Source organism: Pantherophis guttatus, chromosome 3 (genome assembly GCF_059756535.1).
Source record: "Pantherophis guttatus breed Tessera chromosome 3, ASM5975653v1, whole genome shotgun sequence".
In the NCBI taxonomy this organism is placed as follows: Eukaryota; Metazoa; Chordata; class Lepidosauria; order Squamata; family Colubridae; genus Pantherophis; species Pantherophis guttatus.
Window position 1 is genome coordinate 52698492 of NC_142065.1, and position 15941 is coordinate 52714432.

Below are 15941 nucleotides of genomic sequence, written 5' to 3' on the forward strand. Positions count from 1 at the left end.
GGGTTTTTTTCTGGCCGCCATTTAAATAGTAAATGAAGAAAAAGGAAAGAGCTGAGACCACTTGTTAGAGAAATGGTAATGTAGTAGCAGATGACAAGCAGAAAAAAGGCCCCTTTCAATCTCTTTTTTTTTCTCTTTCATCTTCCTTGTGATATTTTTATTCCTTGCTCTATTAAAAGACAATTCCCTCAAGGGAGGAGTGGCAATCCGTTAGGGAGCATGTAACTTCTGTGAACATGTTTAAATCTCCAGGTCAGACCAGCTGCATCTGAAAATCTTGAAAGAGCTTGCAGATGTTACCTCCAAGCCCTTTTCTGTGATCTTTGAGAAATTATGGAGAATGGAGAAGGGCAAATGCTGTTCTGATCTTCACAAAGGAGTAAGGTGGGGGAAGGGAAGGGAAGGGAAGGACCAGAATAATTACCAACCAGTAAGCCTGTAATTGACACATGATAAAACTCTGCAATAGATTATTAAAAAGCTGATTAAGGAGAATTAAAAATAAATAAATTACTTGGCAGAAGCCAGCAAGTGTTCATCAAGAAGAAATCATGCCAAATGAAGTTGATATTTTTGGACAAAGTGGTTACGGTAATTTATTTGATTGTAGGAATGTACCTTGATTTCAGCAAACCATTAGCCCAGGCTTGCCATAAGACCTTAATAGAGAAAATGGCACAAAGTTGACTGGCTTATGCTGTTTTTAGACAGAAACAGAGCTTGTACAATCATACCCCATGGGTGCCATCATGCCAGTGACTCCCTATCAGGCTGGAAGAAATTATTGCAGGGGTGCATTATTCTTTTACTACATCTGCTTTCATTTTAATAAAGCTTCCTAAAGAGAAATTGGAGAGATTCATGTTTAGGAAAAATCCCTTTCAGATAAGGCAGCTATCAAAGATCTGATAGACACAAAGGGTGATTGTGTGTTGTGTTGAGGGAAAGTGTCAAGTGGCATATCACCAGGGTTAGGCTCTGTTTGTCAAAATATTTATAACTGTCTAGAATGAGAGGTTAGAAAAAAGTAATTATCATATTTGTAGATAATAAATATATAAGAGATAGCAAATGCCTTAGAGGGCAATATCAAGATTCAAGAGCATCTTGAAAAATTGGGTAAATGGGCAGAAACAAGCACAATTAATTTCAACTGGGACAGAAGTAAAATCTTTCATTCATGTAGGAAAAAACAAAGGCTTGGTTATAGCAAATAACGGAGCATGTTTAACATCAGGACATGGAAAATAATCTGAATGTCTTGGTGGATTTATTATAAAATTATTATGAGCCAAAAGGCATATGCCCAAAATAAAAGCTACATCAACAGATGTAGCATGTCAAATTAAGAAAATCATTCCTCTCTATTCTGCATTGGTTAGACTGCACCTTGAATAGTTCTCAGTACCACATTTTAAGAGATTTATTCACAAAACAGCAACCAAGACAATAAGATGGCTTGGATAGAAAAATATTGGAGGAACAGCTGGTGCTGGGTGTCTTTAGCTTGAGAAGAAAAGTTTGCAGAGAGATATGATACTGTAGCTGTCTCAATATTTGAAGAGCTATTGTATGGAAGACAGGGCAGAATTATTTAGAGTCATTCCAGAAGACAGGATAAGAAAAACTGGTGTACGTTACAAAGAAAGACTATAGTAAAATTCACCAATGCACACACTGCTTGATTGGAGGTCTTTAATGGAAGCTGGATGGATTTTGGTCAGGGGTGCTAAAGTACAGATCCATGTACTAGGCAGGGAGCTAGACTTTATGATCGCTAAGGTTTCTCTCACTCCTTTCAATCCTATGATTATATGTTCAAAATCTATTAAAAGATGTCTCTACAAAGATGCTAAAGAAATGGCAAAAGTGGCAGAAATTTATTTCTCTTCTGAATTTTTCTGAAGTTACTTACCTTCAAGCCTTTCAAAACCTGGTAGATCAGATATTGAATCTTTTCCTCACTGAATTGGTGTCCCATTATCTTTTGTAAGTCTGTCTGCATGTATGGCATCACCAGGTAACTAAATTTTTTTTAAAAGTAAGTATCAGAGAAAGATATAAGGTATAATGGAGTTATATAGTTCACCAGAAATAGTAGCTAATTCATGCTAAGACTCTTACTGATTTTATAAAATCCCATTTTTGAAATAAGAGTGCAGGTGTGTATTTTAGAACCAGGAATGGGAACAATAGGTTTATCTCATTAAACGAAATACTATAGCAAACAATATTATTGTAACTTAATCTTTTTACTGCAGCCCATAACAAAATCATCTGAACTTCTCTGAAACCACTATATCTATTGTTTTAAATAAGCCTATTGTCAATTTAATAGTTTAGTTGATGTGAGACTCACACTGCTGGGTTTTCAGATCCATTTAATCTATGCTTTTCAATTTCTGGCACTGTATTTATCCATACAACACAAGGGACTACCAGATAAAATAACTATTGACTGGCAGCTAAGGCCCACTTGATTTGCACTGACTTCTTATGTAATTACTAATTATATAGAAGTAAGAGTCATCTTTGAAACCCTTAACTATGATGCAAACTGTAGCACAAACATTTCCTTATGATACTGCTTTTAATCCCCAATGATACCTATGACAGCTTAAAGTAATCTTAAAGTGAACTGTTTCAACTTAAAATGGTGTTCTCCATCTCCTCCCAACATAATTCTTGCTCTGGATACATTCTAGCATGCTTCATTGATGATATGGGTGATGGTCAGGATTTGGAACCTGTCCATCTTCTAGTGGCCATCTAAGCTGCTATGGATTAGGTTAGCCTCTCACCCTCAAATCACGGGGACTGCCCTCCATGGTCATTTCAATTTGGACTGCAGTAATCACCAGAGACATAGCTTCCACAGAGGTACTTGTCTACAGAATGTCAATTGTCACTTCCTGAAATATTTGTCAGATGTTATGCAAGCTTCTTATAAAGACAGGCTTAGTGCCTTTTTGAAAGAACACTAGACTTATTTTTCAAAAACAAAATTGCTCCTCGGTGCTGCAGAGAAGGTTGACTTAATCTGAGGAAGAGAGTTGGATTTTGCTAGTTGTGTCAACATTGGGTGCATTATGGATCTTCTGCCGATGGGTATCTTGTGTAGTTCTGTATGTTATTGTTTCTATCACTGGGACAAGGGGAATGAGTTCTATTTTGACTGCTGCTTCATTATTTTGTCTACTTCTGAAAGCCCTGTTGACAGCAGTTTCATTCTCTCTTATTACTAATTAAAACCAATTATTGATTGTCCCTTCCTATTTCACTCTATGCCCCACTTCCACCCAATTTCAGAAGAATGCATGTTTCGAAATAGTTGAACTGGTAAGAATATCAGAAAACAATAGCAATTTTTTTAAAAAATGTACTCACAAGTTGTACTCTGCACAATGTGCATTAAACATGTTGTTTTATATAAAGACTTTTAAAAAACAACTAGCTCGTTCTTACATATATTTGAATATTATAGCTTCATATTTTGCTTTAGTGATGCTGATATGTTGTTTTTCTTTTAAATTTATATGATTAGTTTAGACTTTGTGCAATTGTTTAGTATTCATTGTTCCATCAAGGAATATAAAAAAGACAGGTGCATAACATTACCAGAAAGCAATCCTAAACTAAATATTAAAAGTAACTGTACCAATTGTTTATGGAAAAAAAGTAACTGCCTTGAAATGTGGGGGGGGGGGCATCTCTGTAGATTTTACTCTGCTAGTCGTTGCCCTAAATGTGGTAGTCTTATTAAAGGCATTTATGCAGAAGCTAAATTGTGTCAACATAGTGTAAAATGTTTTGCATTTTAAATCATGTATCAAGCAAGTTTCATGAGACGACCTCTAATGTCTTTTCCAATTATGTTTTATGATTAATTAATGAACATATTATAAATACCTCCCCAATCAATCATCTCAGATTTTATTAAATATTGCCCATCCCATAATACAGATTGTATTCACAGTCCTGGTTGGTTTTTGTGTAACACAGATTGCTCTCAGCAGGCAATTTTTTTGTATAAATATTAAATATTAAAACATTACAAGAATAAAAGGTTGTTATGGGATGCCAATTCTGGCAGAAAGCATATTCTCCTCCAATGTCATCTATTTTCAAATGTAAATATCTGTCATCAAAGTTCCATTGGAAAAAATGCACGGCAGGGTGAAAATACCATTTCTTCATTTGGGAAATTGAGATCCAATGGGAGCAGTTTTAAAAAAACGTAAACAGAACATCTGATTATGAGTAGCAATTGTTTCACTAGATTGGCCCCAGAAAGTTTCTAATTTAAAAGCAACAGTTAAAGACAGAATTTTCAGGATGCTAAATTGTATGTAAAAAGTGTACTTTGTACTAACAGCAACAAAAACAAACTAGGTATTGACAAAATGTCCATCTGTCAATTGCGAAACTCCACCCTGCTTGTATCCACACATATATATGCTGTTACATTACAACAAAAGTTCTTGGTAAGAACTCGATATGTATGAAAGCCAACACTAACTAAAGAACTGGCAGTTGTGATTTCATGTTTTTGTGTATTTGATAATAATGAGCACTTTGTCTGTGCTGTGGTCCCACAAGTTCTTACGTGTGGATAAATAGCAATATTCTATATTGCCATTTACATATATTATAATATATATATATAATTGCAGATATCCCAATGCACCATTCTTGCCACTTTATCATGTTTGTTGTTAGAAAATGAAGAAACTGAAGTATCTGGGACTTCAGATAAGCCATATAACACCATAAACTTAACAAATTGTTGATTTAAAAAAGAAAAAATAGTCTGGATAATGGAGATGGCATTACCTGAAAATAGCAAAAGAGAAGAGAAAGAACTGGAGAAAATTACAAAATACGAAGACCTGCAATTCTTTTGACTGTGGCAAAAGAAAACAAAGATAGTACCAATAGTAGTAGCCATCTTGGATGCAATACCAAAACAATTGGAGCACCATTTGAATATCAGCATTGTCAAAATTGCTATCGGTCAATTGCAAAAGGCAGCTTTACTTGGAACAGCTTACATCCTGTGACAATATCATTAATACCATCAAACAATGACACCTGCCTATTCCAGGTAAGGACTTGATAGATGGATAAAAATATATCAATCCAGTATAAATATCTGGCTGACAATGCGACCAACTGTAATACCATCAAGCAACATCTGCCTATCCTAGGTCCTTGGGAAGGACTCAGTAGGTAGATAAAAAATGCCAAATCCAATATAAACATCTGGCTGACTATGCAACCAACCATCATCATAATAAAAACTGAAGAAACAGCGGAACACCTAATTAGCTGCTGCAAGAAAATCACACAGCCTGACTACAAAGAATGGCATGACAAAGAAGTAACAATGGTGCAGTGGAATATCTGCAAGAAATACCATCTGCTTGCAAGCAAAAACTGGTGACATCACAAAACAGACCAAATAATAGAAATTGAATAAATTGAAACACTCTGGAACTTTAGAATTCAACCAGATCAACACCTGCCACACAACACCTTAGACTGTTGATAAGTTGATAAGAAGGACAATAAAATCTAAATAGTGGATCCACTATTTAATAGCAACAGCAGAATAGAATAGTAGAGAAAAACTGGAGAAAATCACAAAATACAAATATCTGCAAATAGAAGTAGAATGACTGCGGCAAAAGTCACCCTTGAATATAGCCCCAAAACATCTGGAGCATCACTTGAAGACAATCAGCATTGACAAAATCATCATCACTCAATTGTAAAAGGCAATTTTACTTGAAACTGCTTACATCTTGTGACATCATCTTTAATATCATCAAACAACAACACCTGCCTATTCCAGGTCCTTAGGAAGGACTCAATAGGTGAATAAAAATGCCAAATCCAGTCTAAACTTCTGGCTGACTATATGACCAACCATAATTTATTAAACCTGTATACCACCTGACTGTCAACTATTCACAGTAATAAAACATTACAATACGATCACTAAAACATAAAAGACAAAGATAAAAATGACAAACACAGTGAAGTGAGAGGTATTACTCTTCCTAACCAAAGGCCTGGAAAAAGAGTCAGTTCTTCACAACTCTTTTAAACAATAGTAGGATAGGAGCCATCTGTGCAAGCTGCACTGGCTCCCGGTGGTCTTCCGGGTGCGCTTCAAGGTGTTGGTTCTCACCTTTAAAGCGCTCCATGGCTTAGGGCCAGGGTATTTACGAGACCGCCTTCTGCTACCGATAACCTCCCACCGGCCAATACGCTCTCACAGAGAGGGCCTCCTCAGGGTGCCGTCGGTCAAGCAATGTCGGCTGGCAGCCCCCAGGGGGAGAGCCTTCTCTGTGGGGGCACCCGCCCTCTGGAATGAGCTTCCTCCCGGAATACGACTGATCCCGGATCTCCGCACTATCCGTAAGGCCCTGAAGACGTTTTTATTTCAGCAAGCCAGCCTAGCCTAATTAGGTTTTTTATGGGTTAGTTTTTAATTGTATAGCTTTGGGGTTTTAAATTGGGGGCTGATTGATTTAATTTATTTTAGCTATCTTAACTTTTATATTGTATGTATTTTAATTTCAGCTGTTCACCACCCTGAGTCCCTAGGGGGAGAAGGGCGGTATATAAATTCAAATATAAAATAAAATAAATAAATCTGGATCTTGGAATGCACCTTATTCAGAGGGCAGGAACTGCTACAAAGAAAACATGCTTCCATCTATTGGAAACATGCTTCCAATAGATGACATTGTTTCATTGAAGGAATCTGGAGCACATCAAGATTGCAGGATTGAATCAGCTAGACCAGTGGTTCTCAACCTGTGGGTCAGGACCCCTTTGGGGGTCGAACGACCCTTTCACAGGGGTCGCCTAAGACCTTCGGAAAACACATATTTTGAGAGAAAACGATTAAGGGACCAAGCTGTTGTGCCTTCTTTAAAAGCAATTATTTTAGAGTGGATCTACCTATTCTTCAAACCACCTGAAAGCAGAACAAGAAGCAGGGGATGGAAACAAATCAAAGAGGGAACCAACTTAGAACTAAAGAGAAATTTCCTGACCATTAGAACAATTAATCAGTGGAATGACTTTCCTCCAGAAATTGTGGATACTCCAACACTGAACAGATTGAACAACCATTTGTCTGAAATGGAGCAAGGTCTTCTGCTTGAGCAGGATGTTGGATTAGAAACTCTCCAAGGTCCCTTCCCATTCTGTTATTCTGTTATAATTCTGCAGTAGAGCTATAATATATCATAGGGTAGAAAATGCAAACTTACAAGTCCTGGAATCCATCAAATGAAGTAGCTGAAGTGAAGACATCAAGCAATCCAATAACCTGCAGCAGAGGTAGACTTGGAATGTTAGCTTACACAGAGTACAAGAACATATCTATCTAACATGATAAAAATATTCTGCTTTCCCAACCAGAGACCAAGCCATGTTAATTGGCAACTTGAGGCCTTTCCAAGCAATAAACTGGGAAAGGGGAAGTCTTATATTTTGTGATGTTCTCATAGGAAGCTCCAAGACCAGGGAATAAATCCAGGGATAGTTGTACAGAATGTATGTTTCAAATTCTGGATGCATCAATATTTTATAGATTAATTAGAGCCTGCTGCACCACAGGTGACACTTTACTGTAGCTGGGAAAACAGCAATTATAGAAAACTGCCAGCATATCTGTTTGCACAGGTTTCATTCTTATTAGAACTCAGGCGGGAGTCCCATTCCCAAAAGACTACTGAATTTAGAAAAGAAAGACATTTCCATTAACAGAGTGTCATGCAAAATGATGCTGCACTCTTCCTATCTAGTTCATGTAGAGAATAGGAGATTCCAATACACTAGACTGATGTCAAGAAGATGCCATGTAATAGGGATGTGTCATGTCTCTCCTTGCTGGAATCATGTGCATAGGACTTACTTACATAAAATAAATCAGAGTGTGAGACACAGGAAAGAAGGTGTCAGGAGAGGAATTTCTTAGATGTCATTTGCAGCCACTTATGACTATGTTACACTTGCCCTACAGTAAGTTAGCAATTGATAAAACTTTTGCTGTGCTAGTTGGTACAGAGCTTAGTTAAATTAAAAAAAAACAACAACAACCTGTAGCTTAATGAATACATAGCATGAAAGGACCAGATTTCTACCCAAACCACAAATCAGGCAGTCGCATTAAACCTGAAATACAGAAATTCAGTACCTGTATCAGGCAGTAACTGCAATGCCTAGCTTGTATACAGTACTATAAGTCCACTATTGCTAGAAAATTGGGGTGGAAGGATGAAGGAAAATGGGCTAAGAAGTAACTATTACTATCAGGATGTTAGGAACCCATCAGCAGAGTGTGAAGAAGGCTTGTTTTTACACTTTGGGGCTGCCTGGAAGTATTTGATTTATTCATAGCATATTGTAGATAATTACATTTTGCCAAGTATAATTTATTCAACCAATTATGTGGCTCTTCAATCTTTCAGCAAAAACTGAAATATGATTATCAGTAGGCAGACCAGGGCATTCAGCTATGTTAACATCATGACAAGTTATCCTTGTTATTGAAAATGAATATTATAAACTTATCCCTCTTTTCATCCGATTGACAGAATGTTTATTGCATCTAATTTTAGCCTCAGACGTACCAGGGCTACAATTTGCAGAATTCCAAAGCATCCAACATATCTCAAACTCAATCAGGTTGAAAAAGGAAATATTAGAACTTGATTGGCTGGTTGTCTTCCATCTTTGCGAGTACGGTTAACTGATGGTCCAAACTTAGTATGGCACCAATTTATAACTTTTGAATCAATGTAGCAACTTGAATGAATGAGATCCGTCTATCAGATGCAGGGATGAATCTGTCATTACAGAGAAGCTGTTACTGCAAGCTGTTACTCTTCTGGCCATGCATATTTTGCTATTTATTTGAATTTTTGTCTCAGATGAAGATAGAAATTATGCCTTTTCTTTCTTTTCCCCCTTTACTTTCCCTCACTTTTCTCTTTCCAATTCAGTTGTTATTTGTGTAAAACACAGAGAACTCTTTTGGGTACAAGCAAACATACACAGAGAAGTAACTACTCACATTTTCATGCTGCATGTGCTTTAGCAGTGTGAGTTCCCGATAGGCTCGTTTGGCAAAAATCTCAGACTGGAATGGGCGACAGAGCTTCTTGATAGCTACTTTGTCTCCTGTTTTCTTATCAATTGCAGAACTATGGCAAAACAAAGAAAAATATTCAGAAGGAAATTACATGGAAGCATTATGCTGATCTGTGAAGTCCTAACCATATTTATAGGTAAGAGAATTTTTATTCAGTGAAGTTTATGGTCTAGGAAGCATAATTAGGACTGCAGCTTTAGCTGTACTGCTGCAGTATTTGGATGAAAATTCAATGAATTTCTGGATATATCAATATGCATAAGGACACTGCCATATAAACTTAAGGCTTTGTTCTTAACACATAGTGGTAAATGTATTTTCCACTGCATTTTTACATGATGAAGAACCAAAGACTGCAGATGCTTCCTGATTTATTTAACCATTCTGTTCTGGAAAACTGCATAATCTAGTTTTTGTGTAGATTCATCTACAAGCTCTACTAATTTGCATTACACATGAAAAATGCACTTTTATGCATTTTAGATATGTCTTATAGAAACATTTGTATAAAGTTGAGTCTACATAAATTGGATCTTGTGTTACCTGGGGAGCATATCTACATAGACACTTTTATTTCCGAATGCATACATCTATAAAAACTTATTTGTACATATATGTTATAAACTAAATGTATGAGGCTCTCTACTAGTCCTTATCAACTGATGCCTTCTAGAAATTTTGAAACTACTATAATTCTCTGCCAGCATTAGTGTATTGCAATCTGGAGAATATTAGGTTTGGGAACCACAACCTTCCCAAATAATGGGACACAAATTCAATACCAAAAATTGTAACTTTCAAAAACTCTTCCATCTCTCAGGGAACTTTGTAACATCACCAATCAAAAAGTTCAAGGGGAGATTTTAAACTGTTGAACTATAATTTCTTAGCATCTAGTATTAATATTCACTTAAAACTTAATAAATATATAACTCTGTATAACAGGGAAGAAGAGCAGGAAGAGGAGGATGAAAGTGGAATGTGAACAGCAGTATTGGAAGTTAGTTTCTAGATTAGAGATCCTGGTTTGCATGAATAGTGTGAGAATTCTTGAAGTAAAACTGAGTTTTGATTGTGCTTGTGACATTCCGGCCAAATTGTGCCTGAGTTGACTATCAATATCCTTACCATTAGAAAGAAATGTCAATGAAGGTGAATGAGGTAGGAATGAGTTACTGAAGAAGAGATCGTAAAGCAAGAAGAGATAGGGGTAGGGTTAAGAATGAATAGGTGATGAATTAGCATAAATTGAGTACAAAATGATCTGTTGAAATCATGTACGCTCAGACAGTTTTGTCAAATGAGGAATGAATGCATATGGAAAAATAATTCTAAATCAAGGAAGAGTATGTGAGCAGAGAGAATGTTGTAATTAGATGAAGTTGATGAGATCCTGGAAAAAAAAAAGAGAGAGAGAGATGAGAATCTTAGAAAACAAAAGACAATGATGGACTTATGTATGGATGTGGTGGAAAAAAGAATTTAAAGGCAGTTCAAAGACAGAAAGGTGTGGAGAGCTTTAGTGTATTATGATGACCTCAATTACATTTAGATTTCCTTCTCTTTTAATTTCTTACCTTTATTATTATTATTTAACTCACTGGTTCTCACTCTTTGAATTTTCTTACCTATAATGTTTATAACATTTCTTACCTAAAAGAGGAAAAGCAGGATGTACCTTTGGAATACAGGACTTGGGTTGGTTTTAATAGTTAAATAAAAATGATTGCTATTTATTATTATTAAATTATAAATTTAATTATTTCATTTAAAAGTCACCTGCAGTCTGGATTTATTTCTGTTTTAATTAATATTCTTTATCTTTATTGCTATTATTGTTGATAGATTTTTGACACTACTCACTGGAAAGGGAATGTATATTTTACATGCCATAAACTTTTTTTTAAATGCAATGAGTGAAGCACCTGTTTCATTTTTCAGAAGAAGCAGGATAAAAATCAATACATCAGTTTTGTATTTCCTGTAATACAGTATTTGCTGACCAATACTAAAGAAGCTAGACATTCAATGAACCTGTCGTATTTCATTCATTGCTTCTCATGTAAGATTGGATCTATGTGGGACAGACAGACAGCTTCCTTAGCCCTGAGAAAAAGCAATAGGGTCTTTCCCCAAAGGAATTCCTTCCAACATTATTATATTTGAAGTTAATGTTTGACAGTGTTACCTGGCATTTGTTCATTTGATTCTAAGGAAGAGATATATATCCAGGAATTTGAACTCTGTTAAAGATCCAAAATAAATGATTGCTCTTTTTATTCCCTTGATTGTAAACACAAAGGAATGGCTATAAACAAACTATTTAAATGCCTTAAATCTGTCTAGGATCCGCCTGTAGCTACAAAATATTACATTTGACATTAGTCAGAATAAGTCAATACACAATTAACATTTCAAATTAGGCTGTCATGTGAAAATATCTGCAAAAATCATGGATGTAAATTTTAACTTTAGATACATCTCGCTCAGAAGCCAGCATAATATAAAGAAACAAAATCACCCCACCCCACATATATATTCTATGTGACAAAAGCATTGACTCACTGGCTCTGGCTGTTACAGCATGTCTGCTCCAGGCATTTCAGCCCAAGAACCTGTGCGGTGTAAAAGTCATTGCACTTTAACCAAAGCACAGAGGGTAGTTTAGAAAGAATAGTTTAATGTAAACAAGATTTGTCTGATAACAGTAGCAACTGGGACTGTTGGACTCTGTGTTGGGAAGTACAAAAGGAAAGAGTCCCTTCCTTCCTCCATATCATCTTCTTATTTATCTCAACACTCATCCCAGGCCCTATAACACTTCGACCAACCTGGAGGAAAACTGTGGGAGTTACCCCAATTTATTCCCAGCTCATAAAGTGTTTTTCATATAACAGCATAGCATAATCATACTGCAAATCTTTGGCAGATTACTATCATTTTTCTCTGGCTATAAATGTTTTGTGAAAAGAAGACATCATTCCATGCATTGCTATAGTCACTTTCTATATGTCAAATATATACCGGTAATCCAAGTCCAACTAACTTGAAAAAGTGTAGCGTGGAAACTGGAAGGTTTAAGCAGATTTCCTTTACTAAGAAAAAAGGAAACTATGTGTATTTGATCCACGTGAACTGTTAAGTGTTCCTTCACATTTTCATAGTAGAGTATTGGAAATAATTTAGCTACGTAGTTTCTAGAAATCAAAAATGACTTGATGGCACCTAACCATTAATTGAAAATAAAATGGTGCTAGAAGATGCACCTTATTAATTTGTCATGCCAGCAATATCTGAATTGTTTTCCTTCCAACTGCAAACAAACAGCACAGCATAGTATTTGTGCTTCACCCTGTTTAAAGATCAAGATACCAAATAATTGTAAAATAAGGGGCTTTGCAGAAAAAGAACCTTTGGAAACTCAGGTTTCCATACGCAGATAACTTTCAATATCTGATCAGCTGACGCTTAGAATGACGTTGAAAACTGTGGCCGGAAGGAAACCAAATCTCTTTTCCAGAATGCAAATGTATATTCACCAGAGTTAAATAAAGTGATTCCCTGTGATTCCTCCTCAAAATTTAGGATTCCAGGATCCTAAATATCCATCCCCACTTCCCATTTTGCCAAAGCCCTGAGATCCAGAAAGTCACTCACCAGACAGAGCCATAAGCCCCAGATCCTACAGGGATGATAGCAGTATATCGTCTAGGAAGTTCCCAAATTGTCTTGTTTACTTCTTGCCTGAAGAAGCCTTTTCGCCTGGCAGAGCTCATCTCCTCTGTGCCTGGAGTAGAACTCTCCAGTACACCAAGTTCCAAAGAAACTCAGGGCCAATCCAGATTTTACCACACGCAGTCAGGCAGACAACTTCTCTTAGGAAAGTCAACTGTAGATTTCCTTCTCAACTGTGTTGTGAACAATGAGTGTATACGAGGAGACTTATAGCCCGCCTCCTTCTGCCCACACATCAGCTCAGGAGGAAGGAGTCAGGTTTCAAATTAGACACTCCCCTTGCAGGTACTTTCAAAGGACTCACCTTTTCTATGTGAAAGGTAGCCTTTATAGTAACAGAAATAGCAGCCATGCCTGCCTAATACAGATTTACTGCTATTACCAATACTTTTTTTGAAGTCTTAATAAACTTGCAGTATAAATGAGTAAAGACAATACTGTAACTTACTTTTATTCCTTGGATATTTTTTTTTAAAAGTTCTTTAATAATTTTATTAAACTTATCAAAGTATAAAATACAATTAATGCAACGATAGATAATACTTGTTGATGAGAGAATGTTGGAAGTTTAAGGCAAAAGATAGTTTTCTGTAGCAAAAATTCTGATATATGAAATTTATAAGTCTATTTGGGATACAGTTGATTGAATAGGCAATAGACAATACTTCTAGTTTAAGAGAAATGTGTTCTCTTGTAAGAGGTTAGATCAGCCATGATCTAAAGCTAATCAGCTGACAGGGTATTACTTTCCTGCCTGTCATCCATTGCTGGTAGTTGTTTTGAGTTGCCAGTCATGTACGTTTCCTTGATCACATAATCACATGCCGATTGCGAGAGCTTGCAATTAGGTGGATAAATTAATGCAGCCTCTCATTATGAGAGGTTTGGTCATTCTGAAAAATGTGTGTCTGCAGTTAATGGGTTCCTGCAGAGAATGACAATCACAGACAATTTTGTCATACTCATGGACTGTACCATCCTTGTTCTTAAACTGAGGACATCTAGTGCTTTATAAAAGGCACACCTTATACTAACATTAGCATGTGTGTAGGCCAGGTTTTTAGAAGACTGTCATGAATGGAAAGTTTTTTTTATAGTCATGTAATATCTGAATATCTAAATTGTATCCCAAAGGCCAAATAAACTAAATTTATTTTTTATTCTTGGGCTGTATTTTCGAGAATTTCTGCTTTGCAATTGAGTGAAAAGGTCTTTTTTTTTAGTCTACTTTATATGCAACAAGTGCCTTTAAAGCCAATTTTAAATATAAAGGAAATGTTTTATATCAGCAGGTGGCAGCACCTGGAAAATCAATATGCTCAAGTGGAGACTCTTCAGGTGGTGTGAATGTTGAGGCCGGCCCATTTGCTGGTATGTCAGCTACTACCAGAAACATGTACTAACAATGAATTATTTTTGGCCAACAACAAAGAAGGTGGCTTCATTCTGGCAACTTAAATTTTGATCTAGACACGAAAGCAGCAGCAGCAGCAGCACCTGATTGCCCTTGCTTGAATTCCAAAACTAAAATCACACCTAGTTAATTCTTGGAGGAACGCAGCCAGGAAATTCCAGGGTTGTAAACTTAACAGGGAAGTCGGGTAAAAACACCTAATGGAAAAAAAGAGCATACCCTTTCCACGCAGTTGCCAGCAAAACTGCAAGGATATTTCCAAATATCACAGGTGGCAGTGCTACTGTTGAGTTTTGCGATGAAAAACTGTTACAAATACTACTTACGTTCATTATGGTATTTTTTTTTTAAGCTTCATAAAATATTCTGAAATTTGTTATAATGGTGTGTCTTTAAAATAGTGATTTTACTGGTTAAAGAAGTCTTAAGTCAGCAATTTTCTGAGATCCAGAAGCTGGAAGGGAATCGCACATAGGAGAGATCTTGAACACACAGGGTAGAACTGGTACCAGAACTTATTTCCAAATTGTCTGGGTTGAGTGCAACTGTGATCTTTCAGGACTTGGATATGGTCTTCCAGAGATCCAACCTTGGGTGCCTGGGGGATGAGCCCTTCAGCTTGAATCATTTCTGGGCCTGGTGGCCCAAAGGATTGGAGCAGCCTTATAATGCAGGGGTGAGATGAGAGAGACTGCCTCTAAGATGGGGCCTGATGCTCAGAAGCTATAGGGAAGGCAGCAAATGGGCTCATCTCTCCCACTGAGTAGCGTTTTGAGTTTTGTTAATAAAAATATTTTGTTTTGTGAGACTTAAGTTTTCAATCGTTTGGCTTGGTTTATAGATTGGAATTTGATTAGTGAGCATGGTGATGTGTTATTTTTTTAATTGGCCAAGTATAAACATTGCTTTGGGGAGGGGTAGGAAGTCATCACACAGCTCCATTTGTCATTTTATAGGGTTGTATCACTACAGATGTTTGAAGAACTTTCACCCTAAAAAATTATAATCCTTTGTATGCTTATAGTTTGAATAATATGGATAGAGCAAATGAAATATTTTGCTTTTAATGATAAGATTTACATTTATTTATGTTTAAATAAGCATTCATCGAAAAAAGAGAAGCCAGGTTACTTTTGACAAATTTATGACAATGCCAAGGATTAGAAATAGGAATGCAATACACTTTCTTAAACTAAGTGGGTCATGGGTGCAAATGTTAATTTCTTCAGGTTTGTATAAAAAAACCCACTTGCAGAATTGACATTTAACTGGATACAGAAACCTTTTTAAAAAATCACTTATGTTTTGTGCTTACAGAGGTGTGACCACCAGTATCTATTTACAGTACCTTTATCACCATGCACAACATGGACCCATGGCATTTTAAAAAAATTCTAATCATTTTTACAATTAGATTAAACTTCAAATAGTCTTAGCTTGGATTTTTATTCCACAGCTTACTTTCAGGGATGAAGCAAAGCAAGTGCAGCATTTAAAAGCAAATTAAAATATATGTGGCTAGTTAGGAAAATTGTTATGTGTAATATTGGGATCCAACTGTATGCATCATTATGAAACTTTATCACAATTAAACAGCAATTTATAAACACCATCAGTCCG

General features: G+C 36.2%; 1 protein-coding gene across 1 annotated transcript in view; it reads right to left on the reverse strand.

Annotated features, from left to right (window-relative positions):
• The window catches only part of MAPK13 (mitogen-activated protein kinase 13), a 29133-nt gene extending 15963 nt beyond the window's left edge, over positions 1–13170 (reverse strand). Inside the window, exons 1-4 of the mRNA XM_034414704.3 lie at positions 12830–13170; positions 9095–9224; positions 7287–7345; positions 1916–2024 (exon numbers count right to left, since the gene is read on the reverse strand). Coding sequence (XP_034270595.1) covers positions 1916–2024; positions 7287–7345; positions 9095–9224; positions 12830–12948 — 417 coding nt within the window. The 5' untranslated portion in view covers positions 12949–13170. The remainder of the gene's footprint in view (positions 1–1915; positions 2025–7286; positions 7346–9094; positions 9225–12829) is intronic.
• Positions 13171–15941: the final 2771 nt, after the last annotated feature.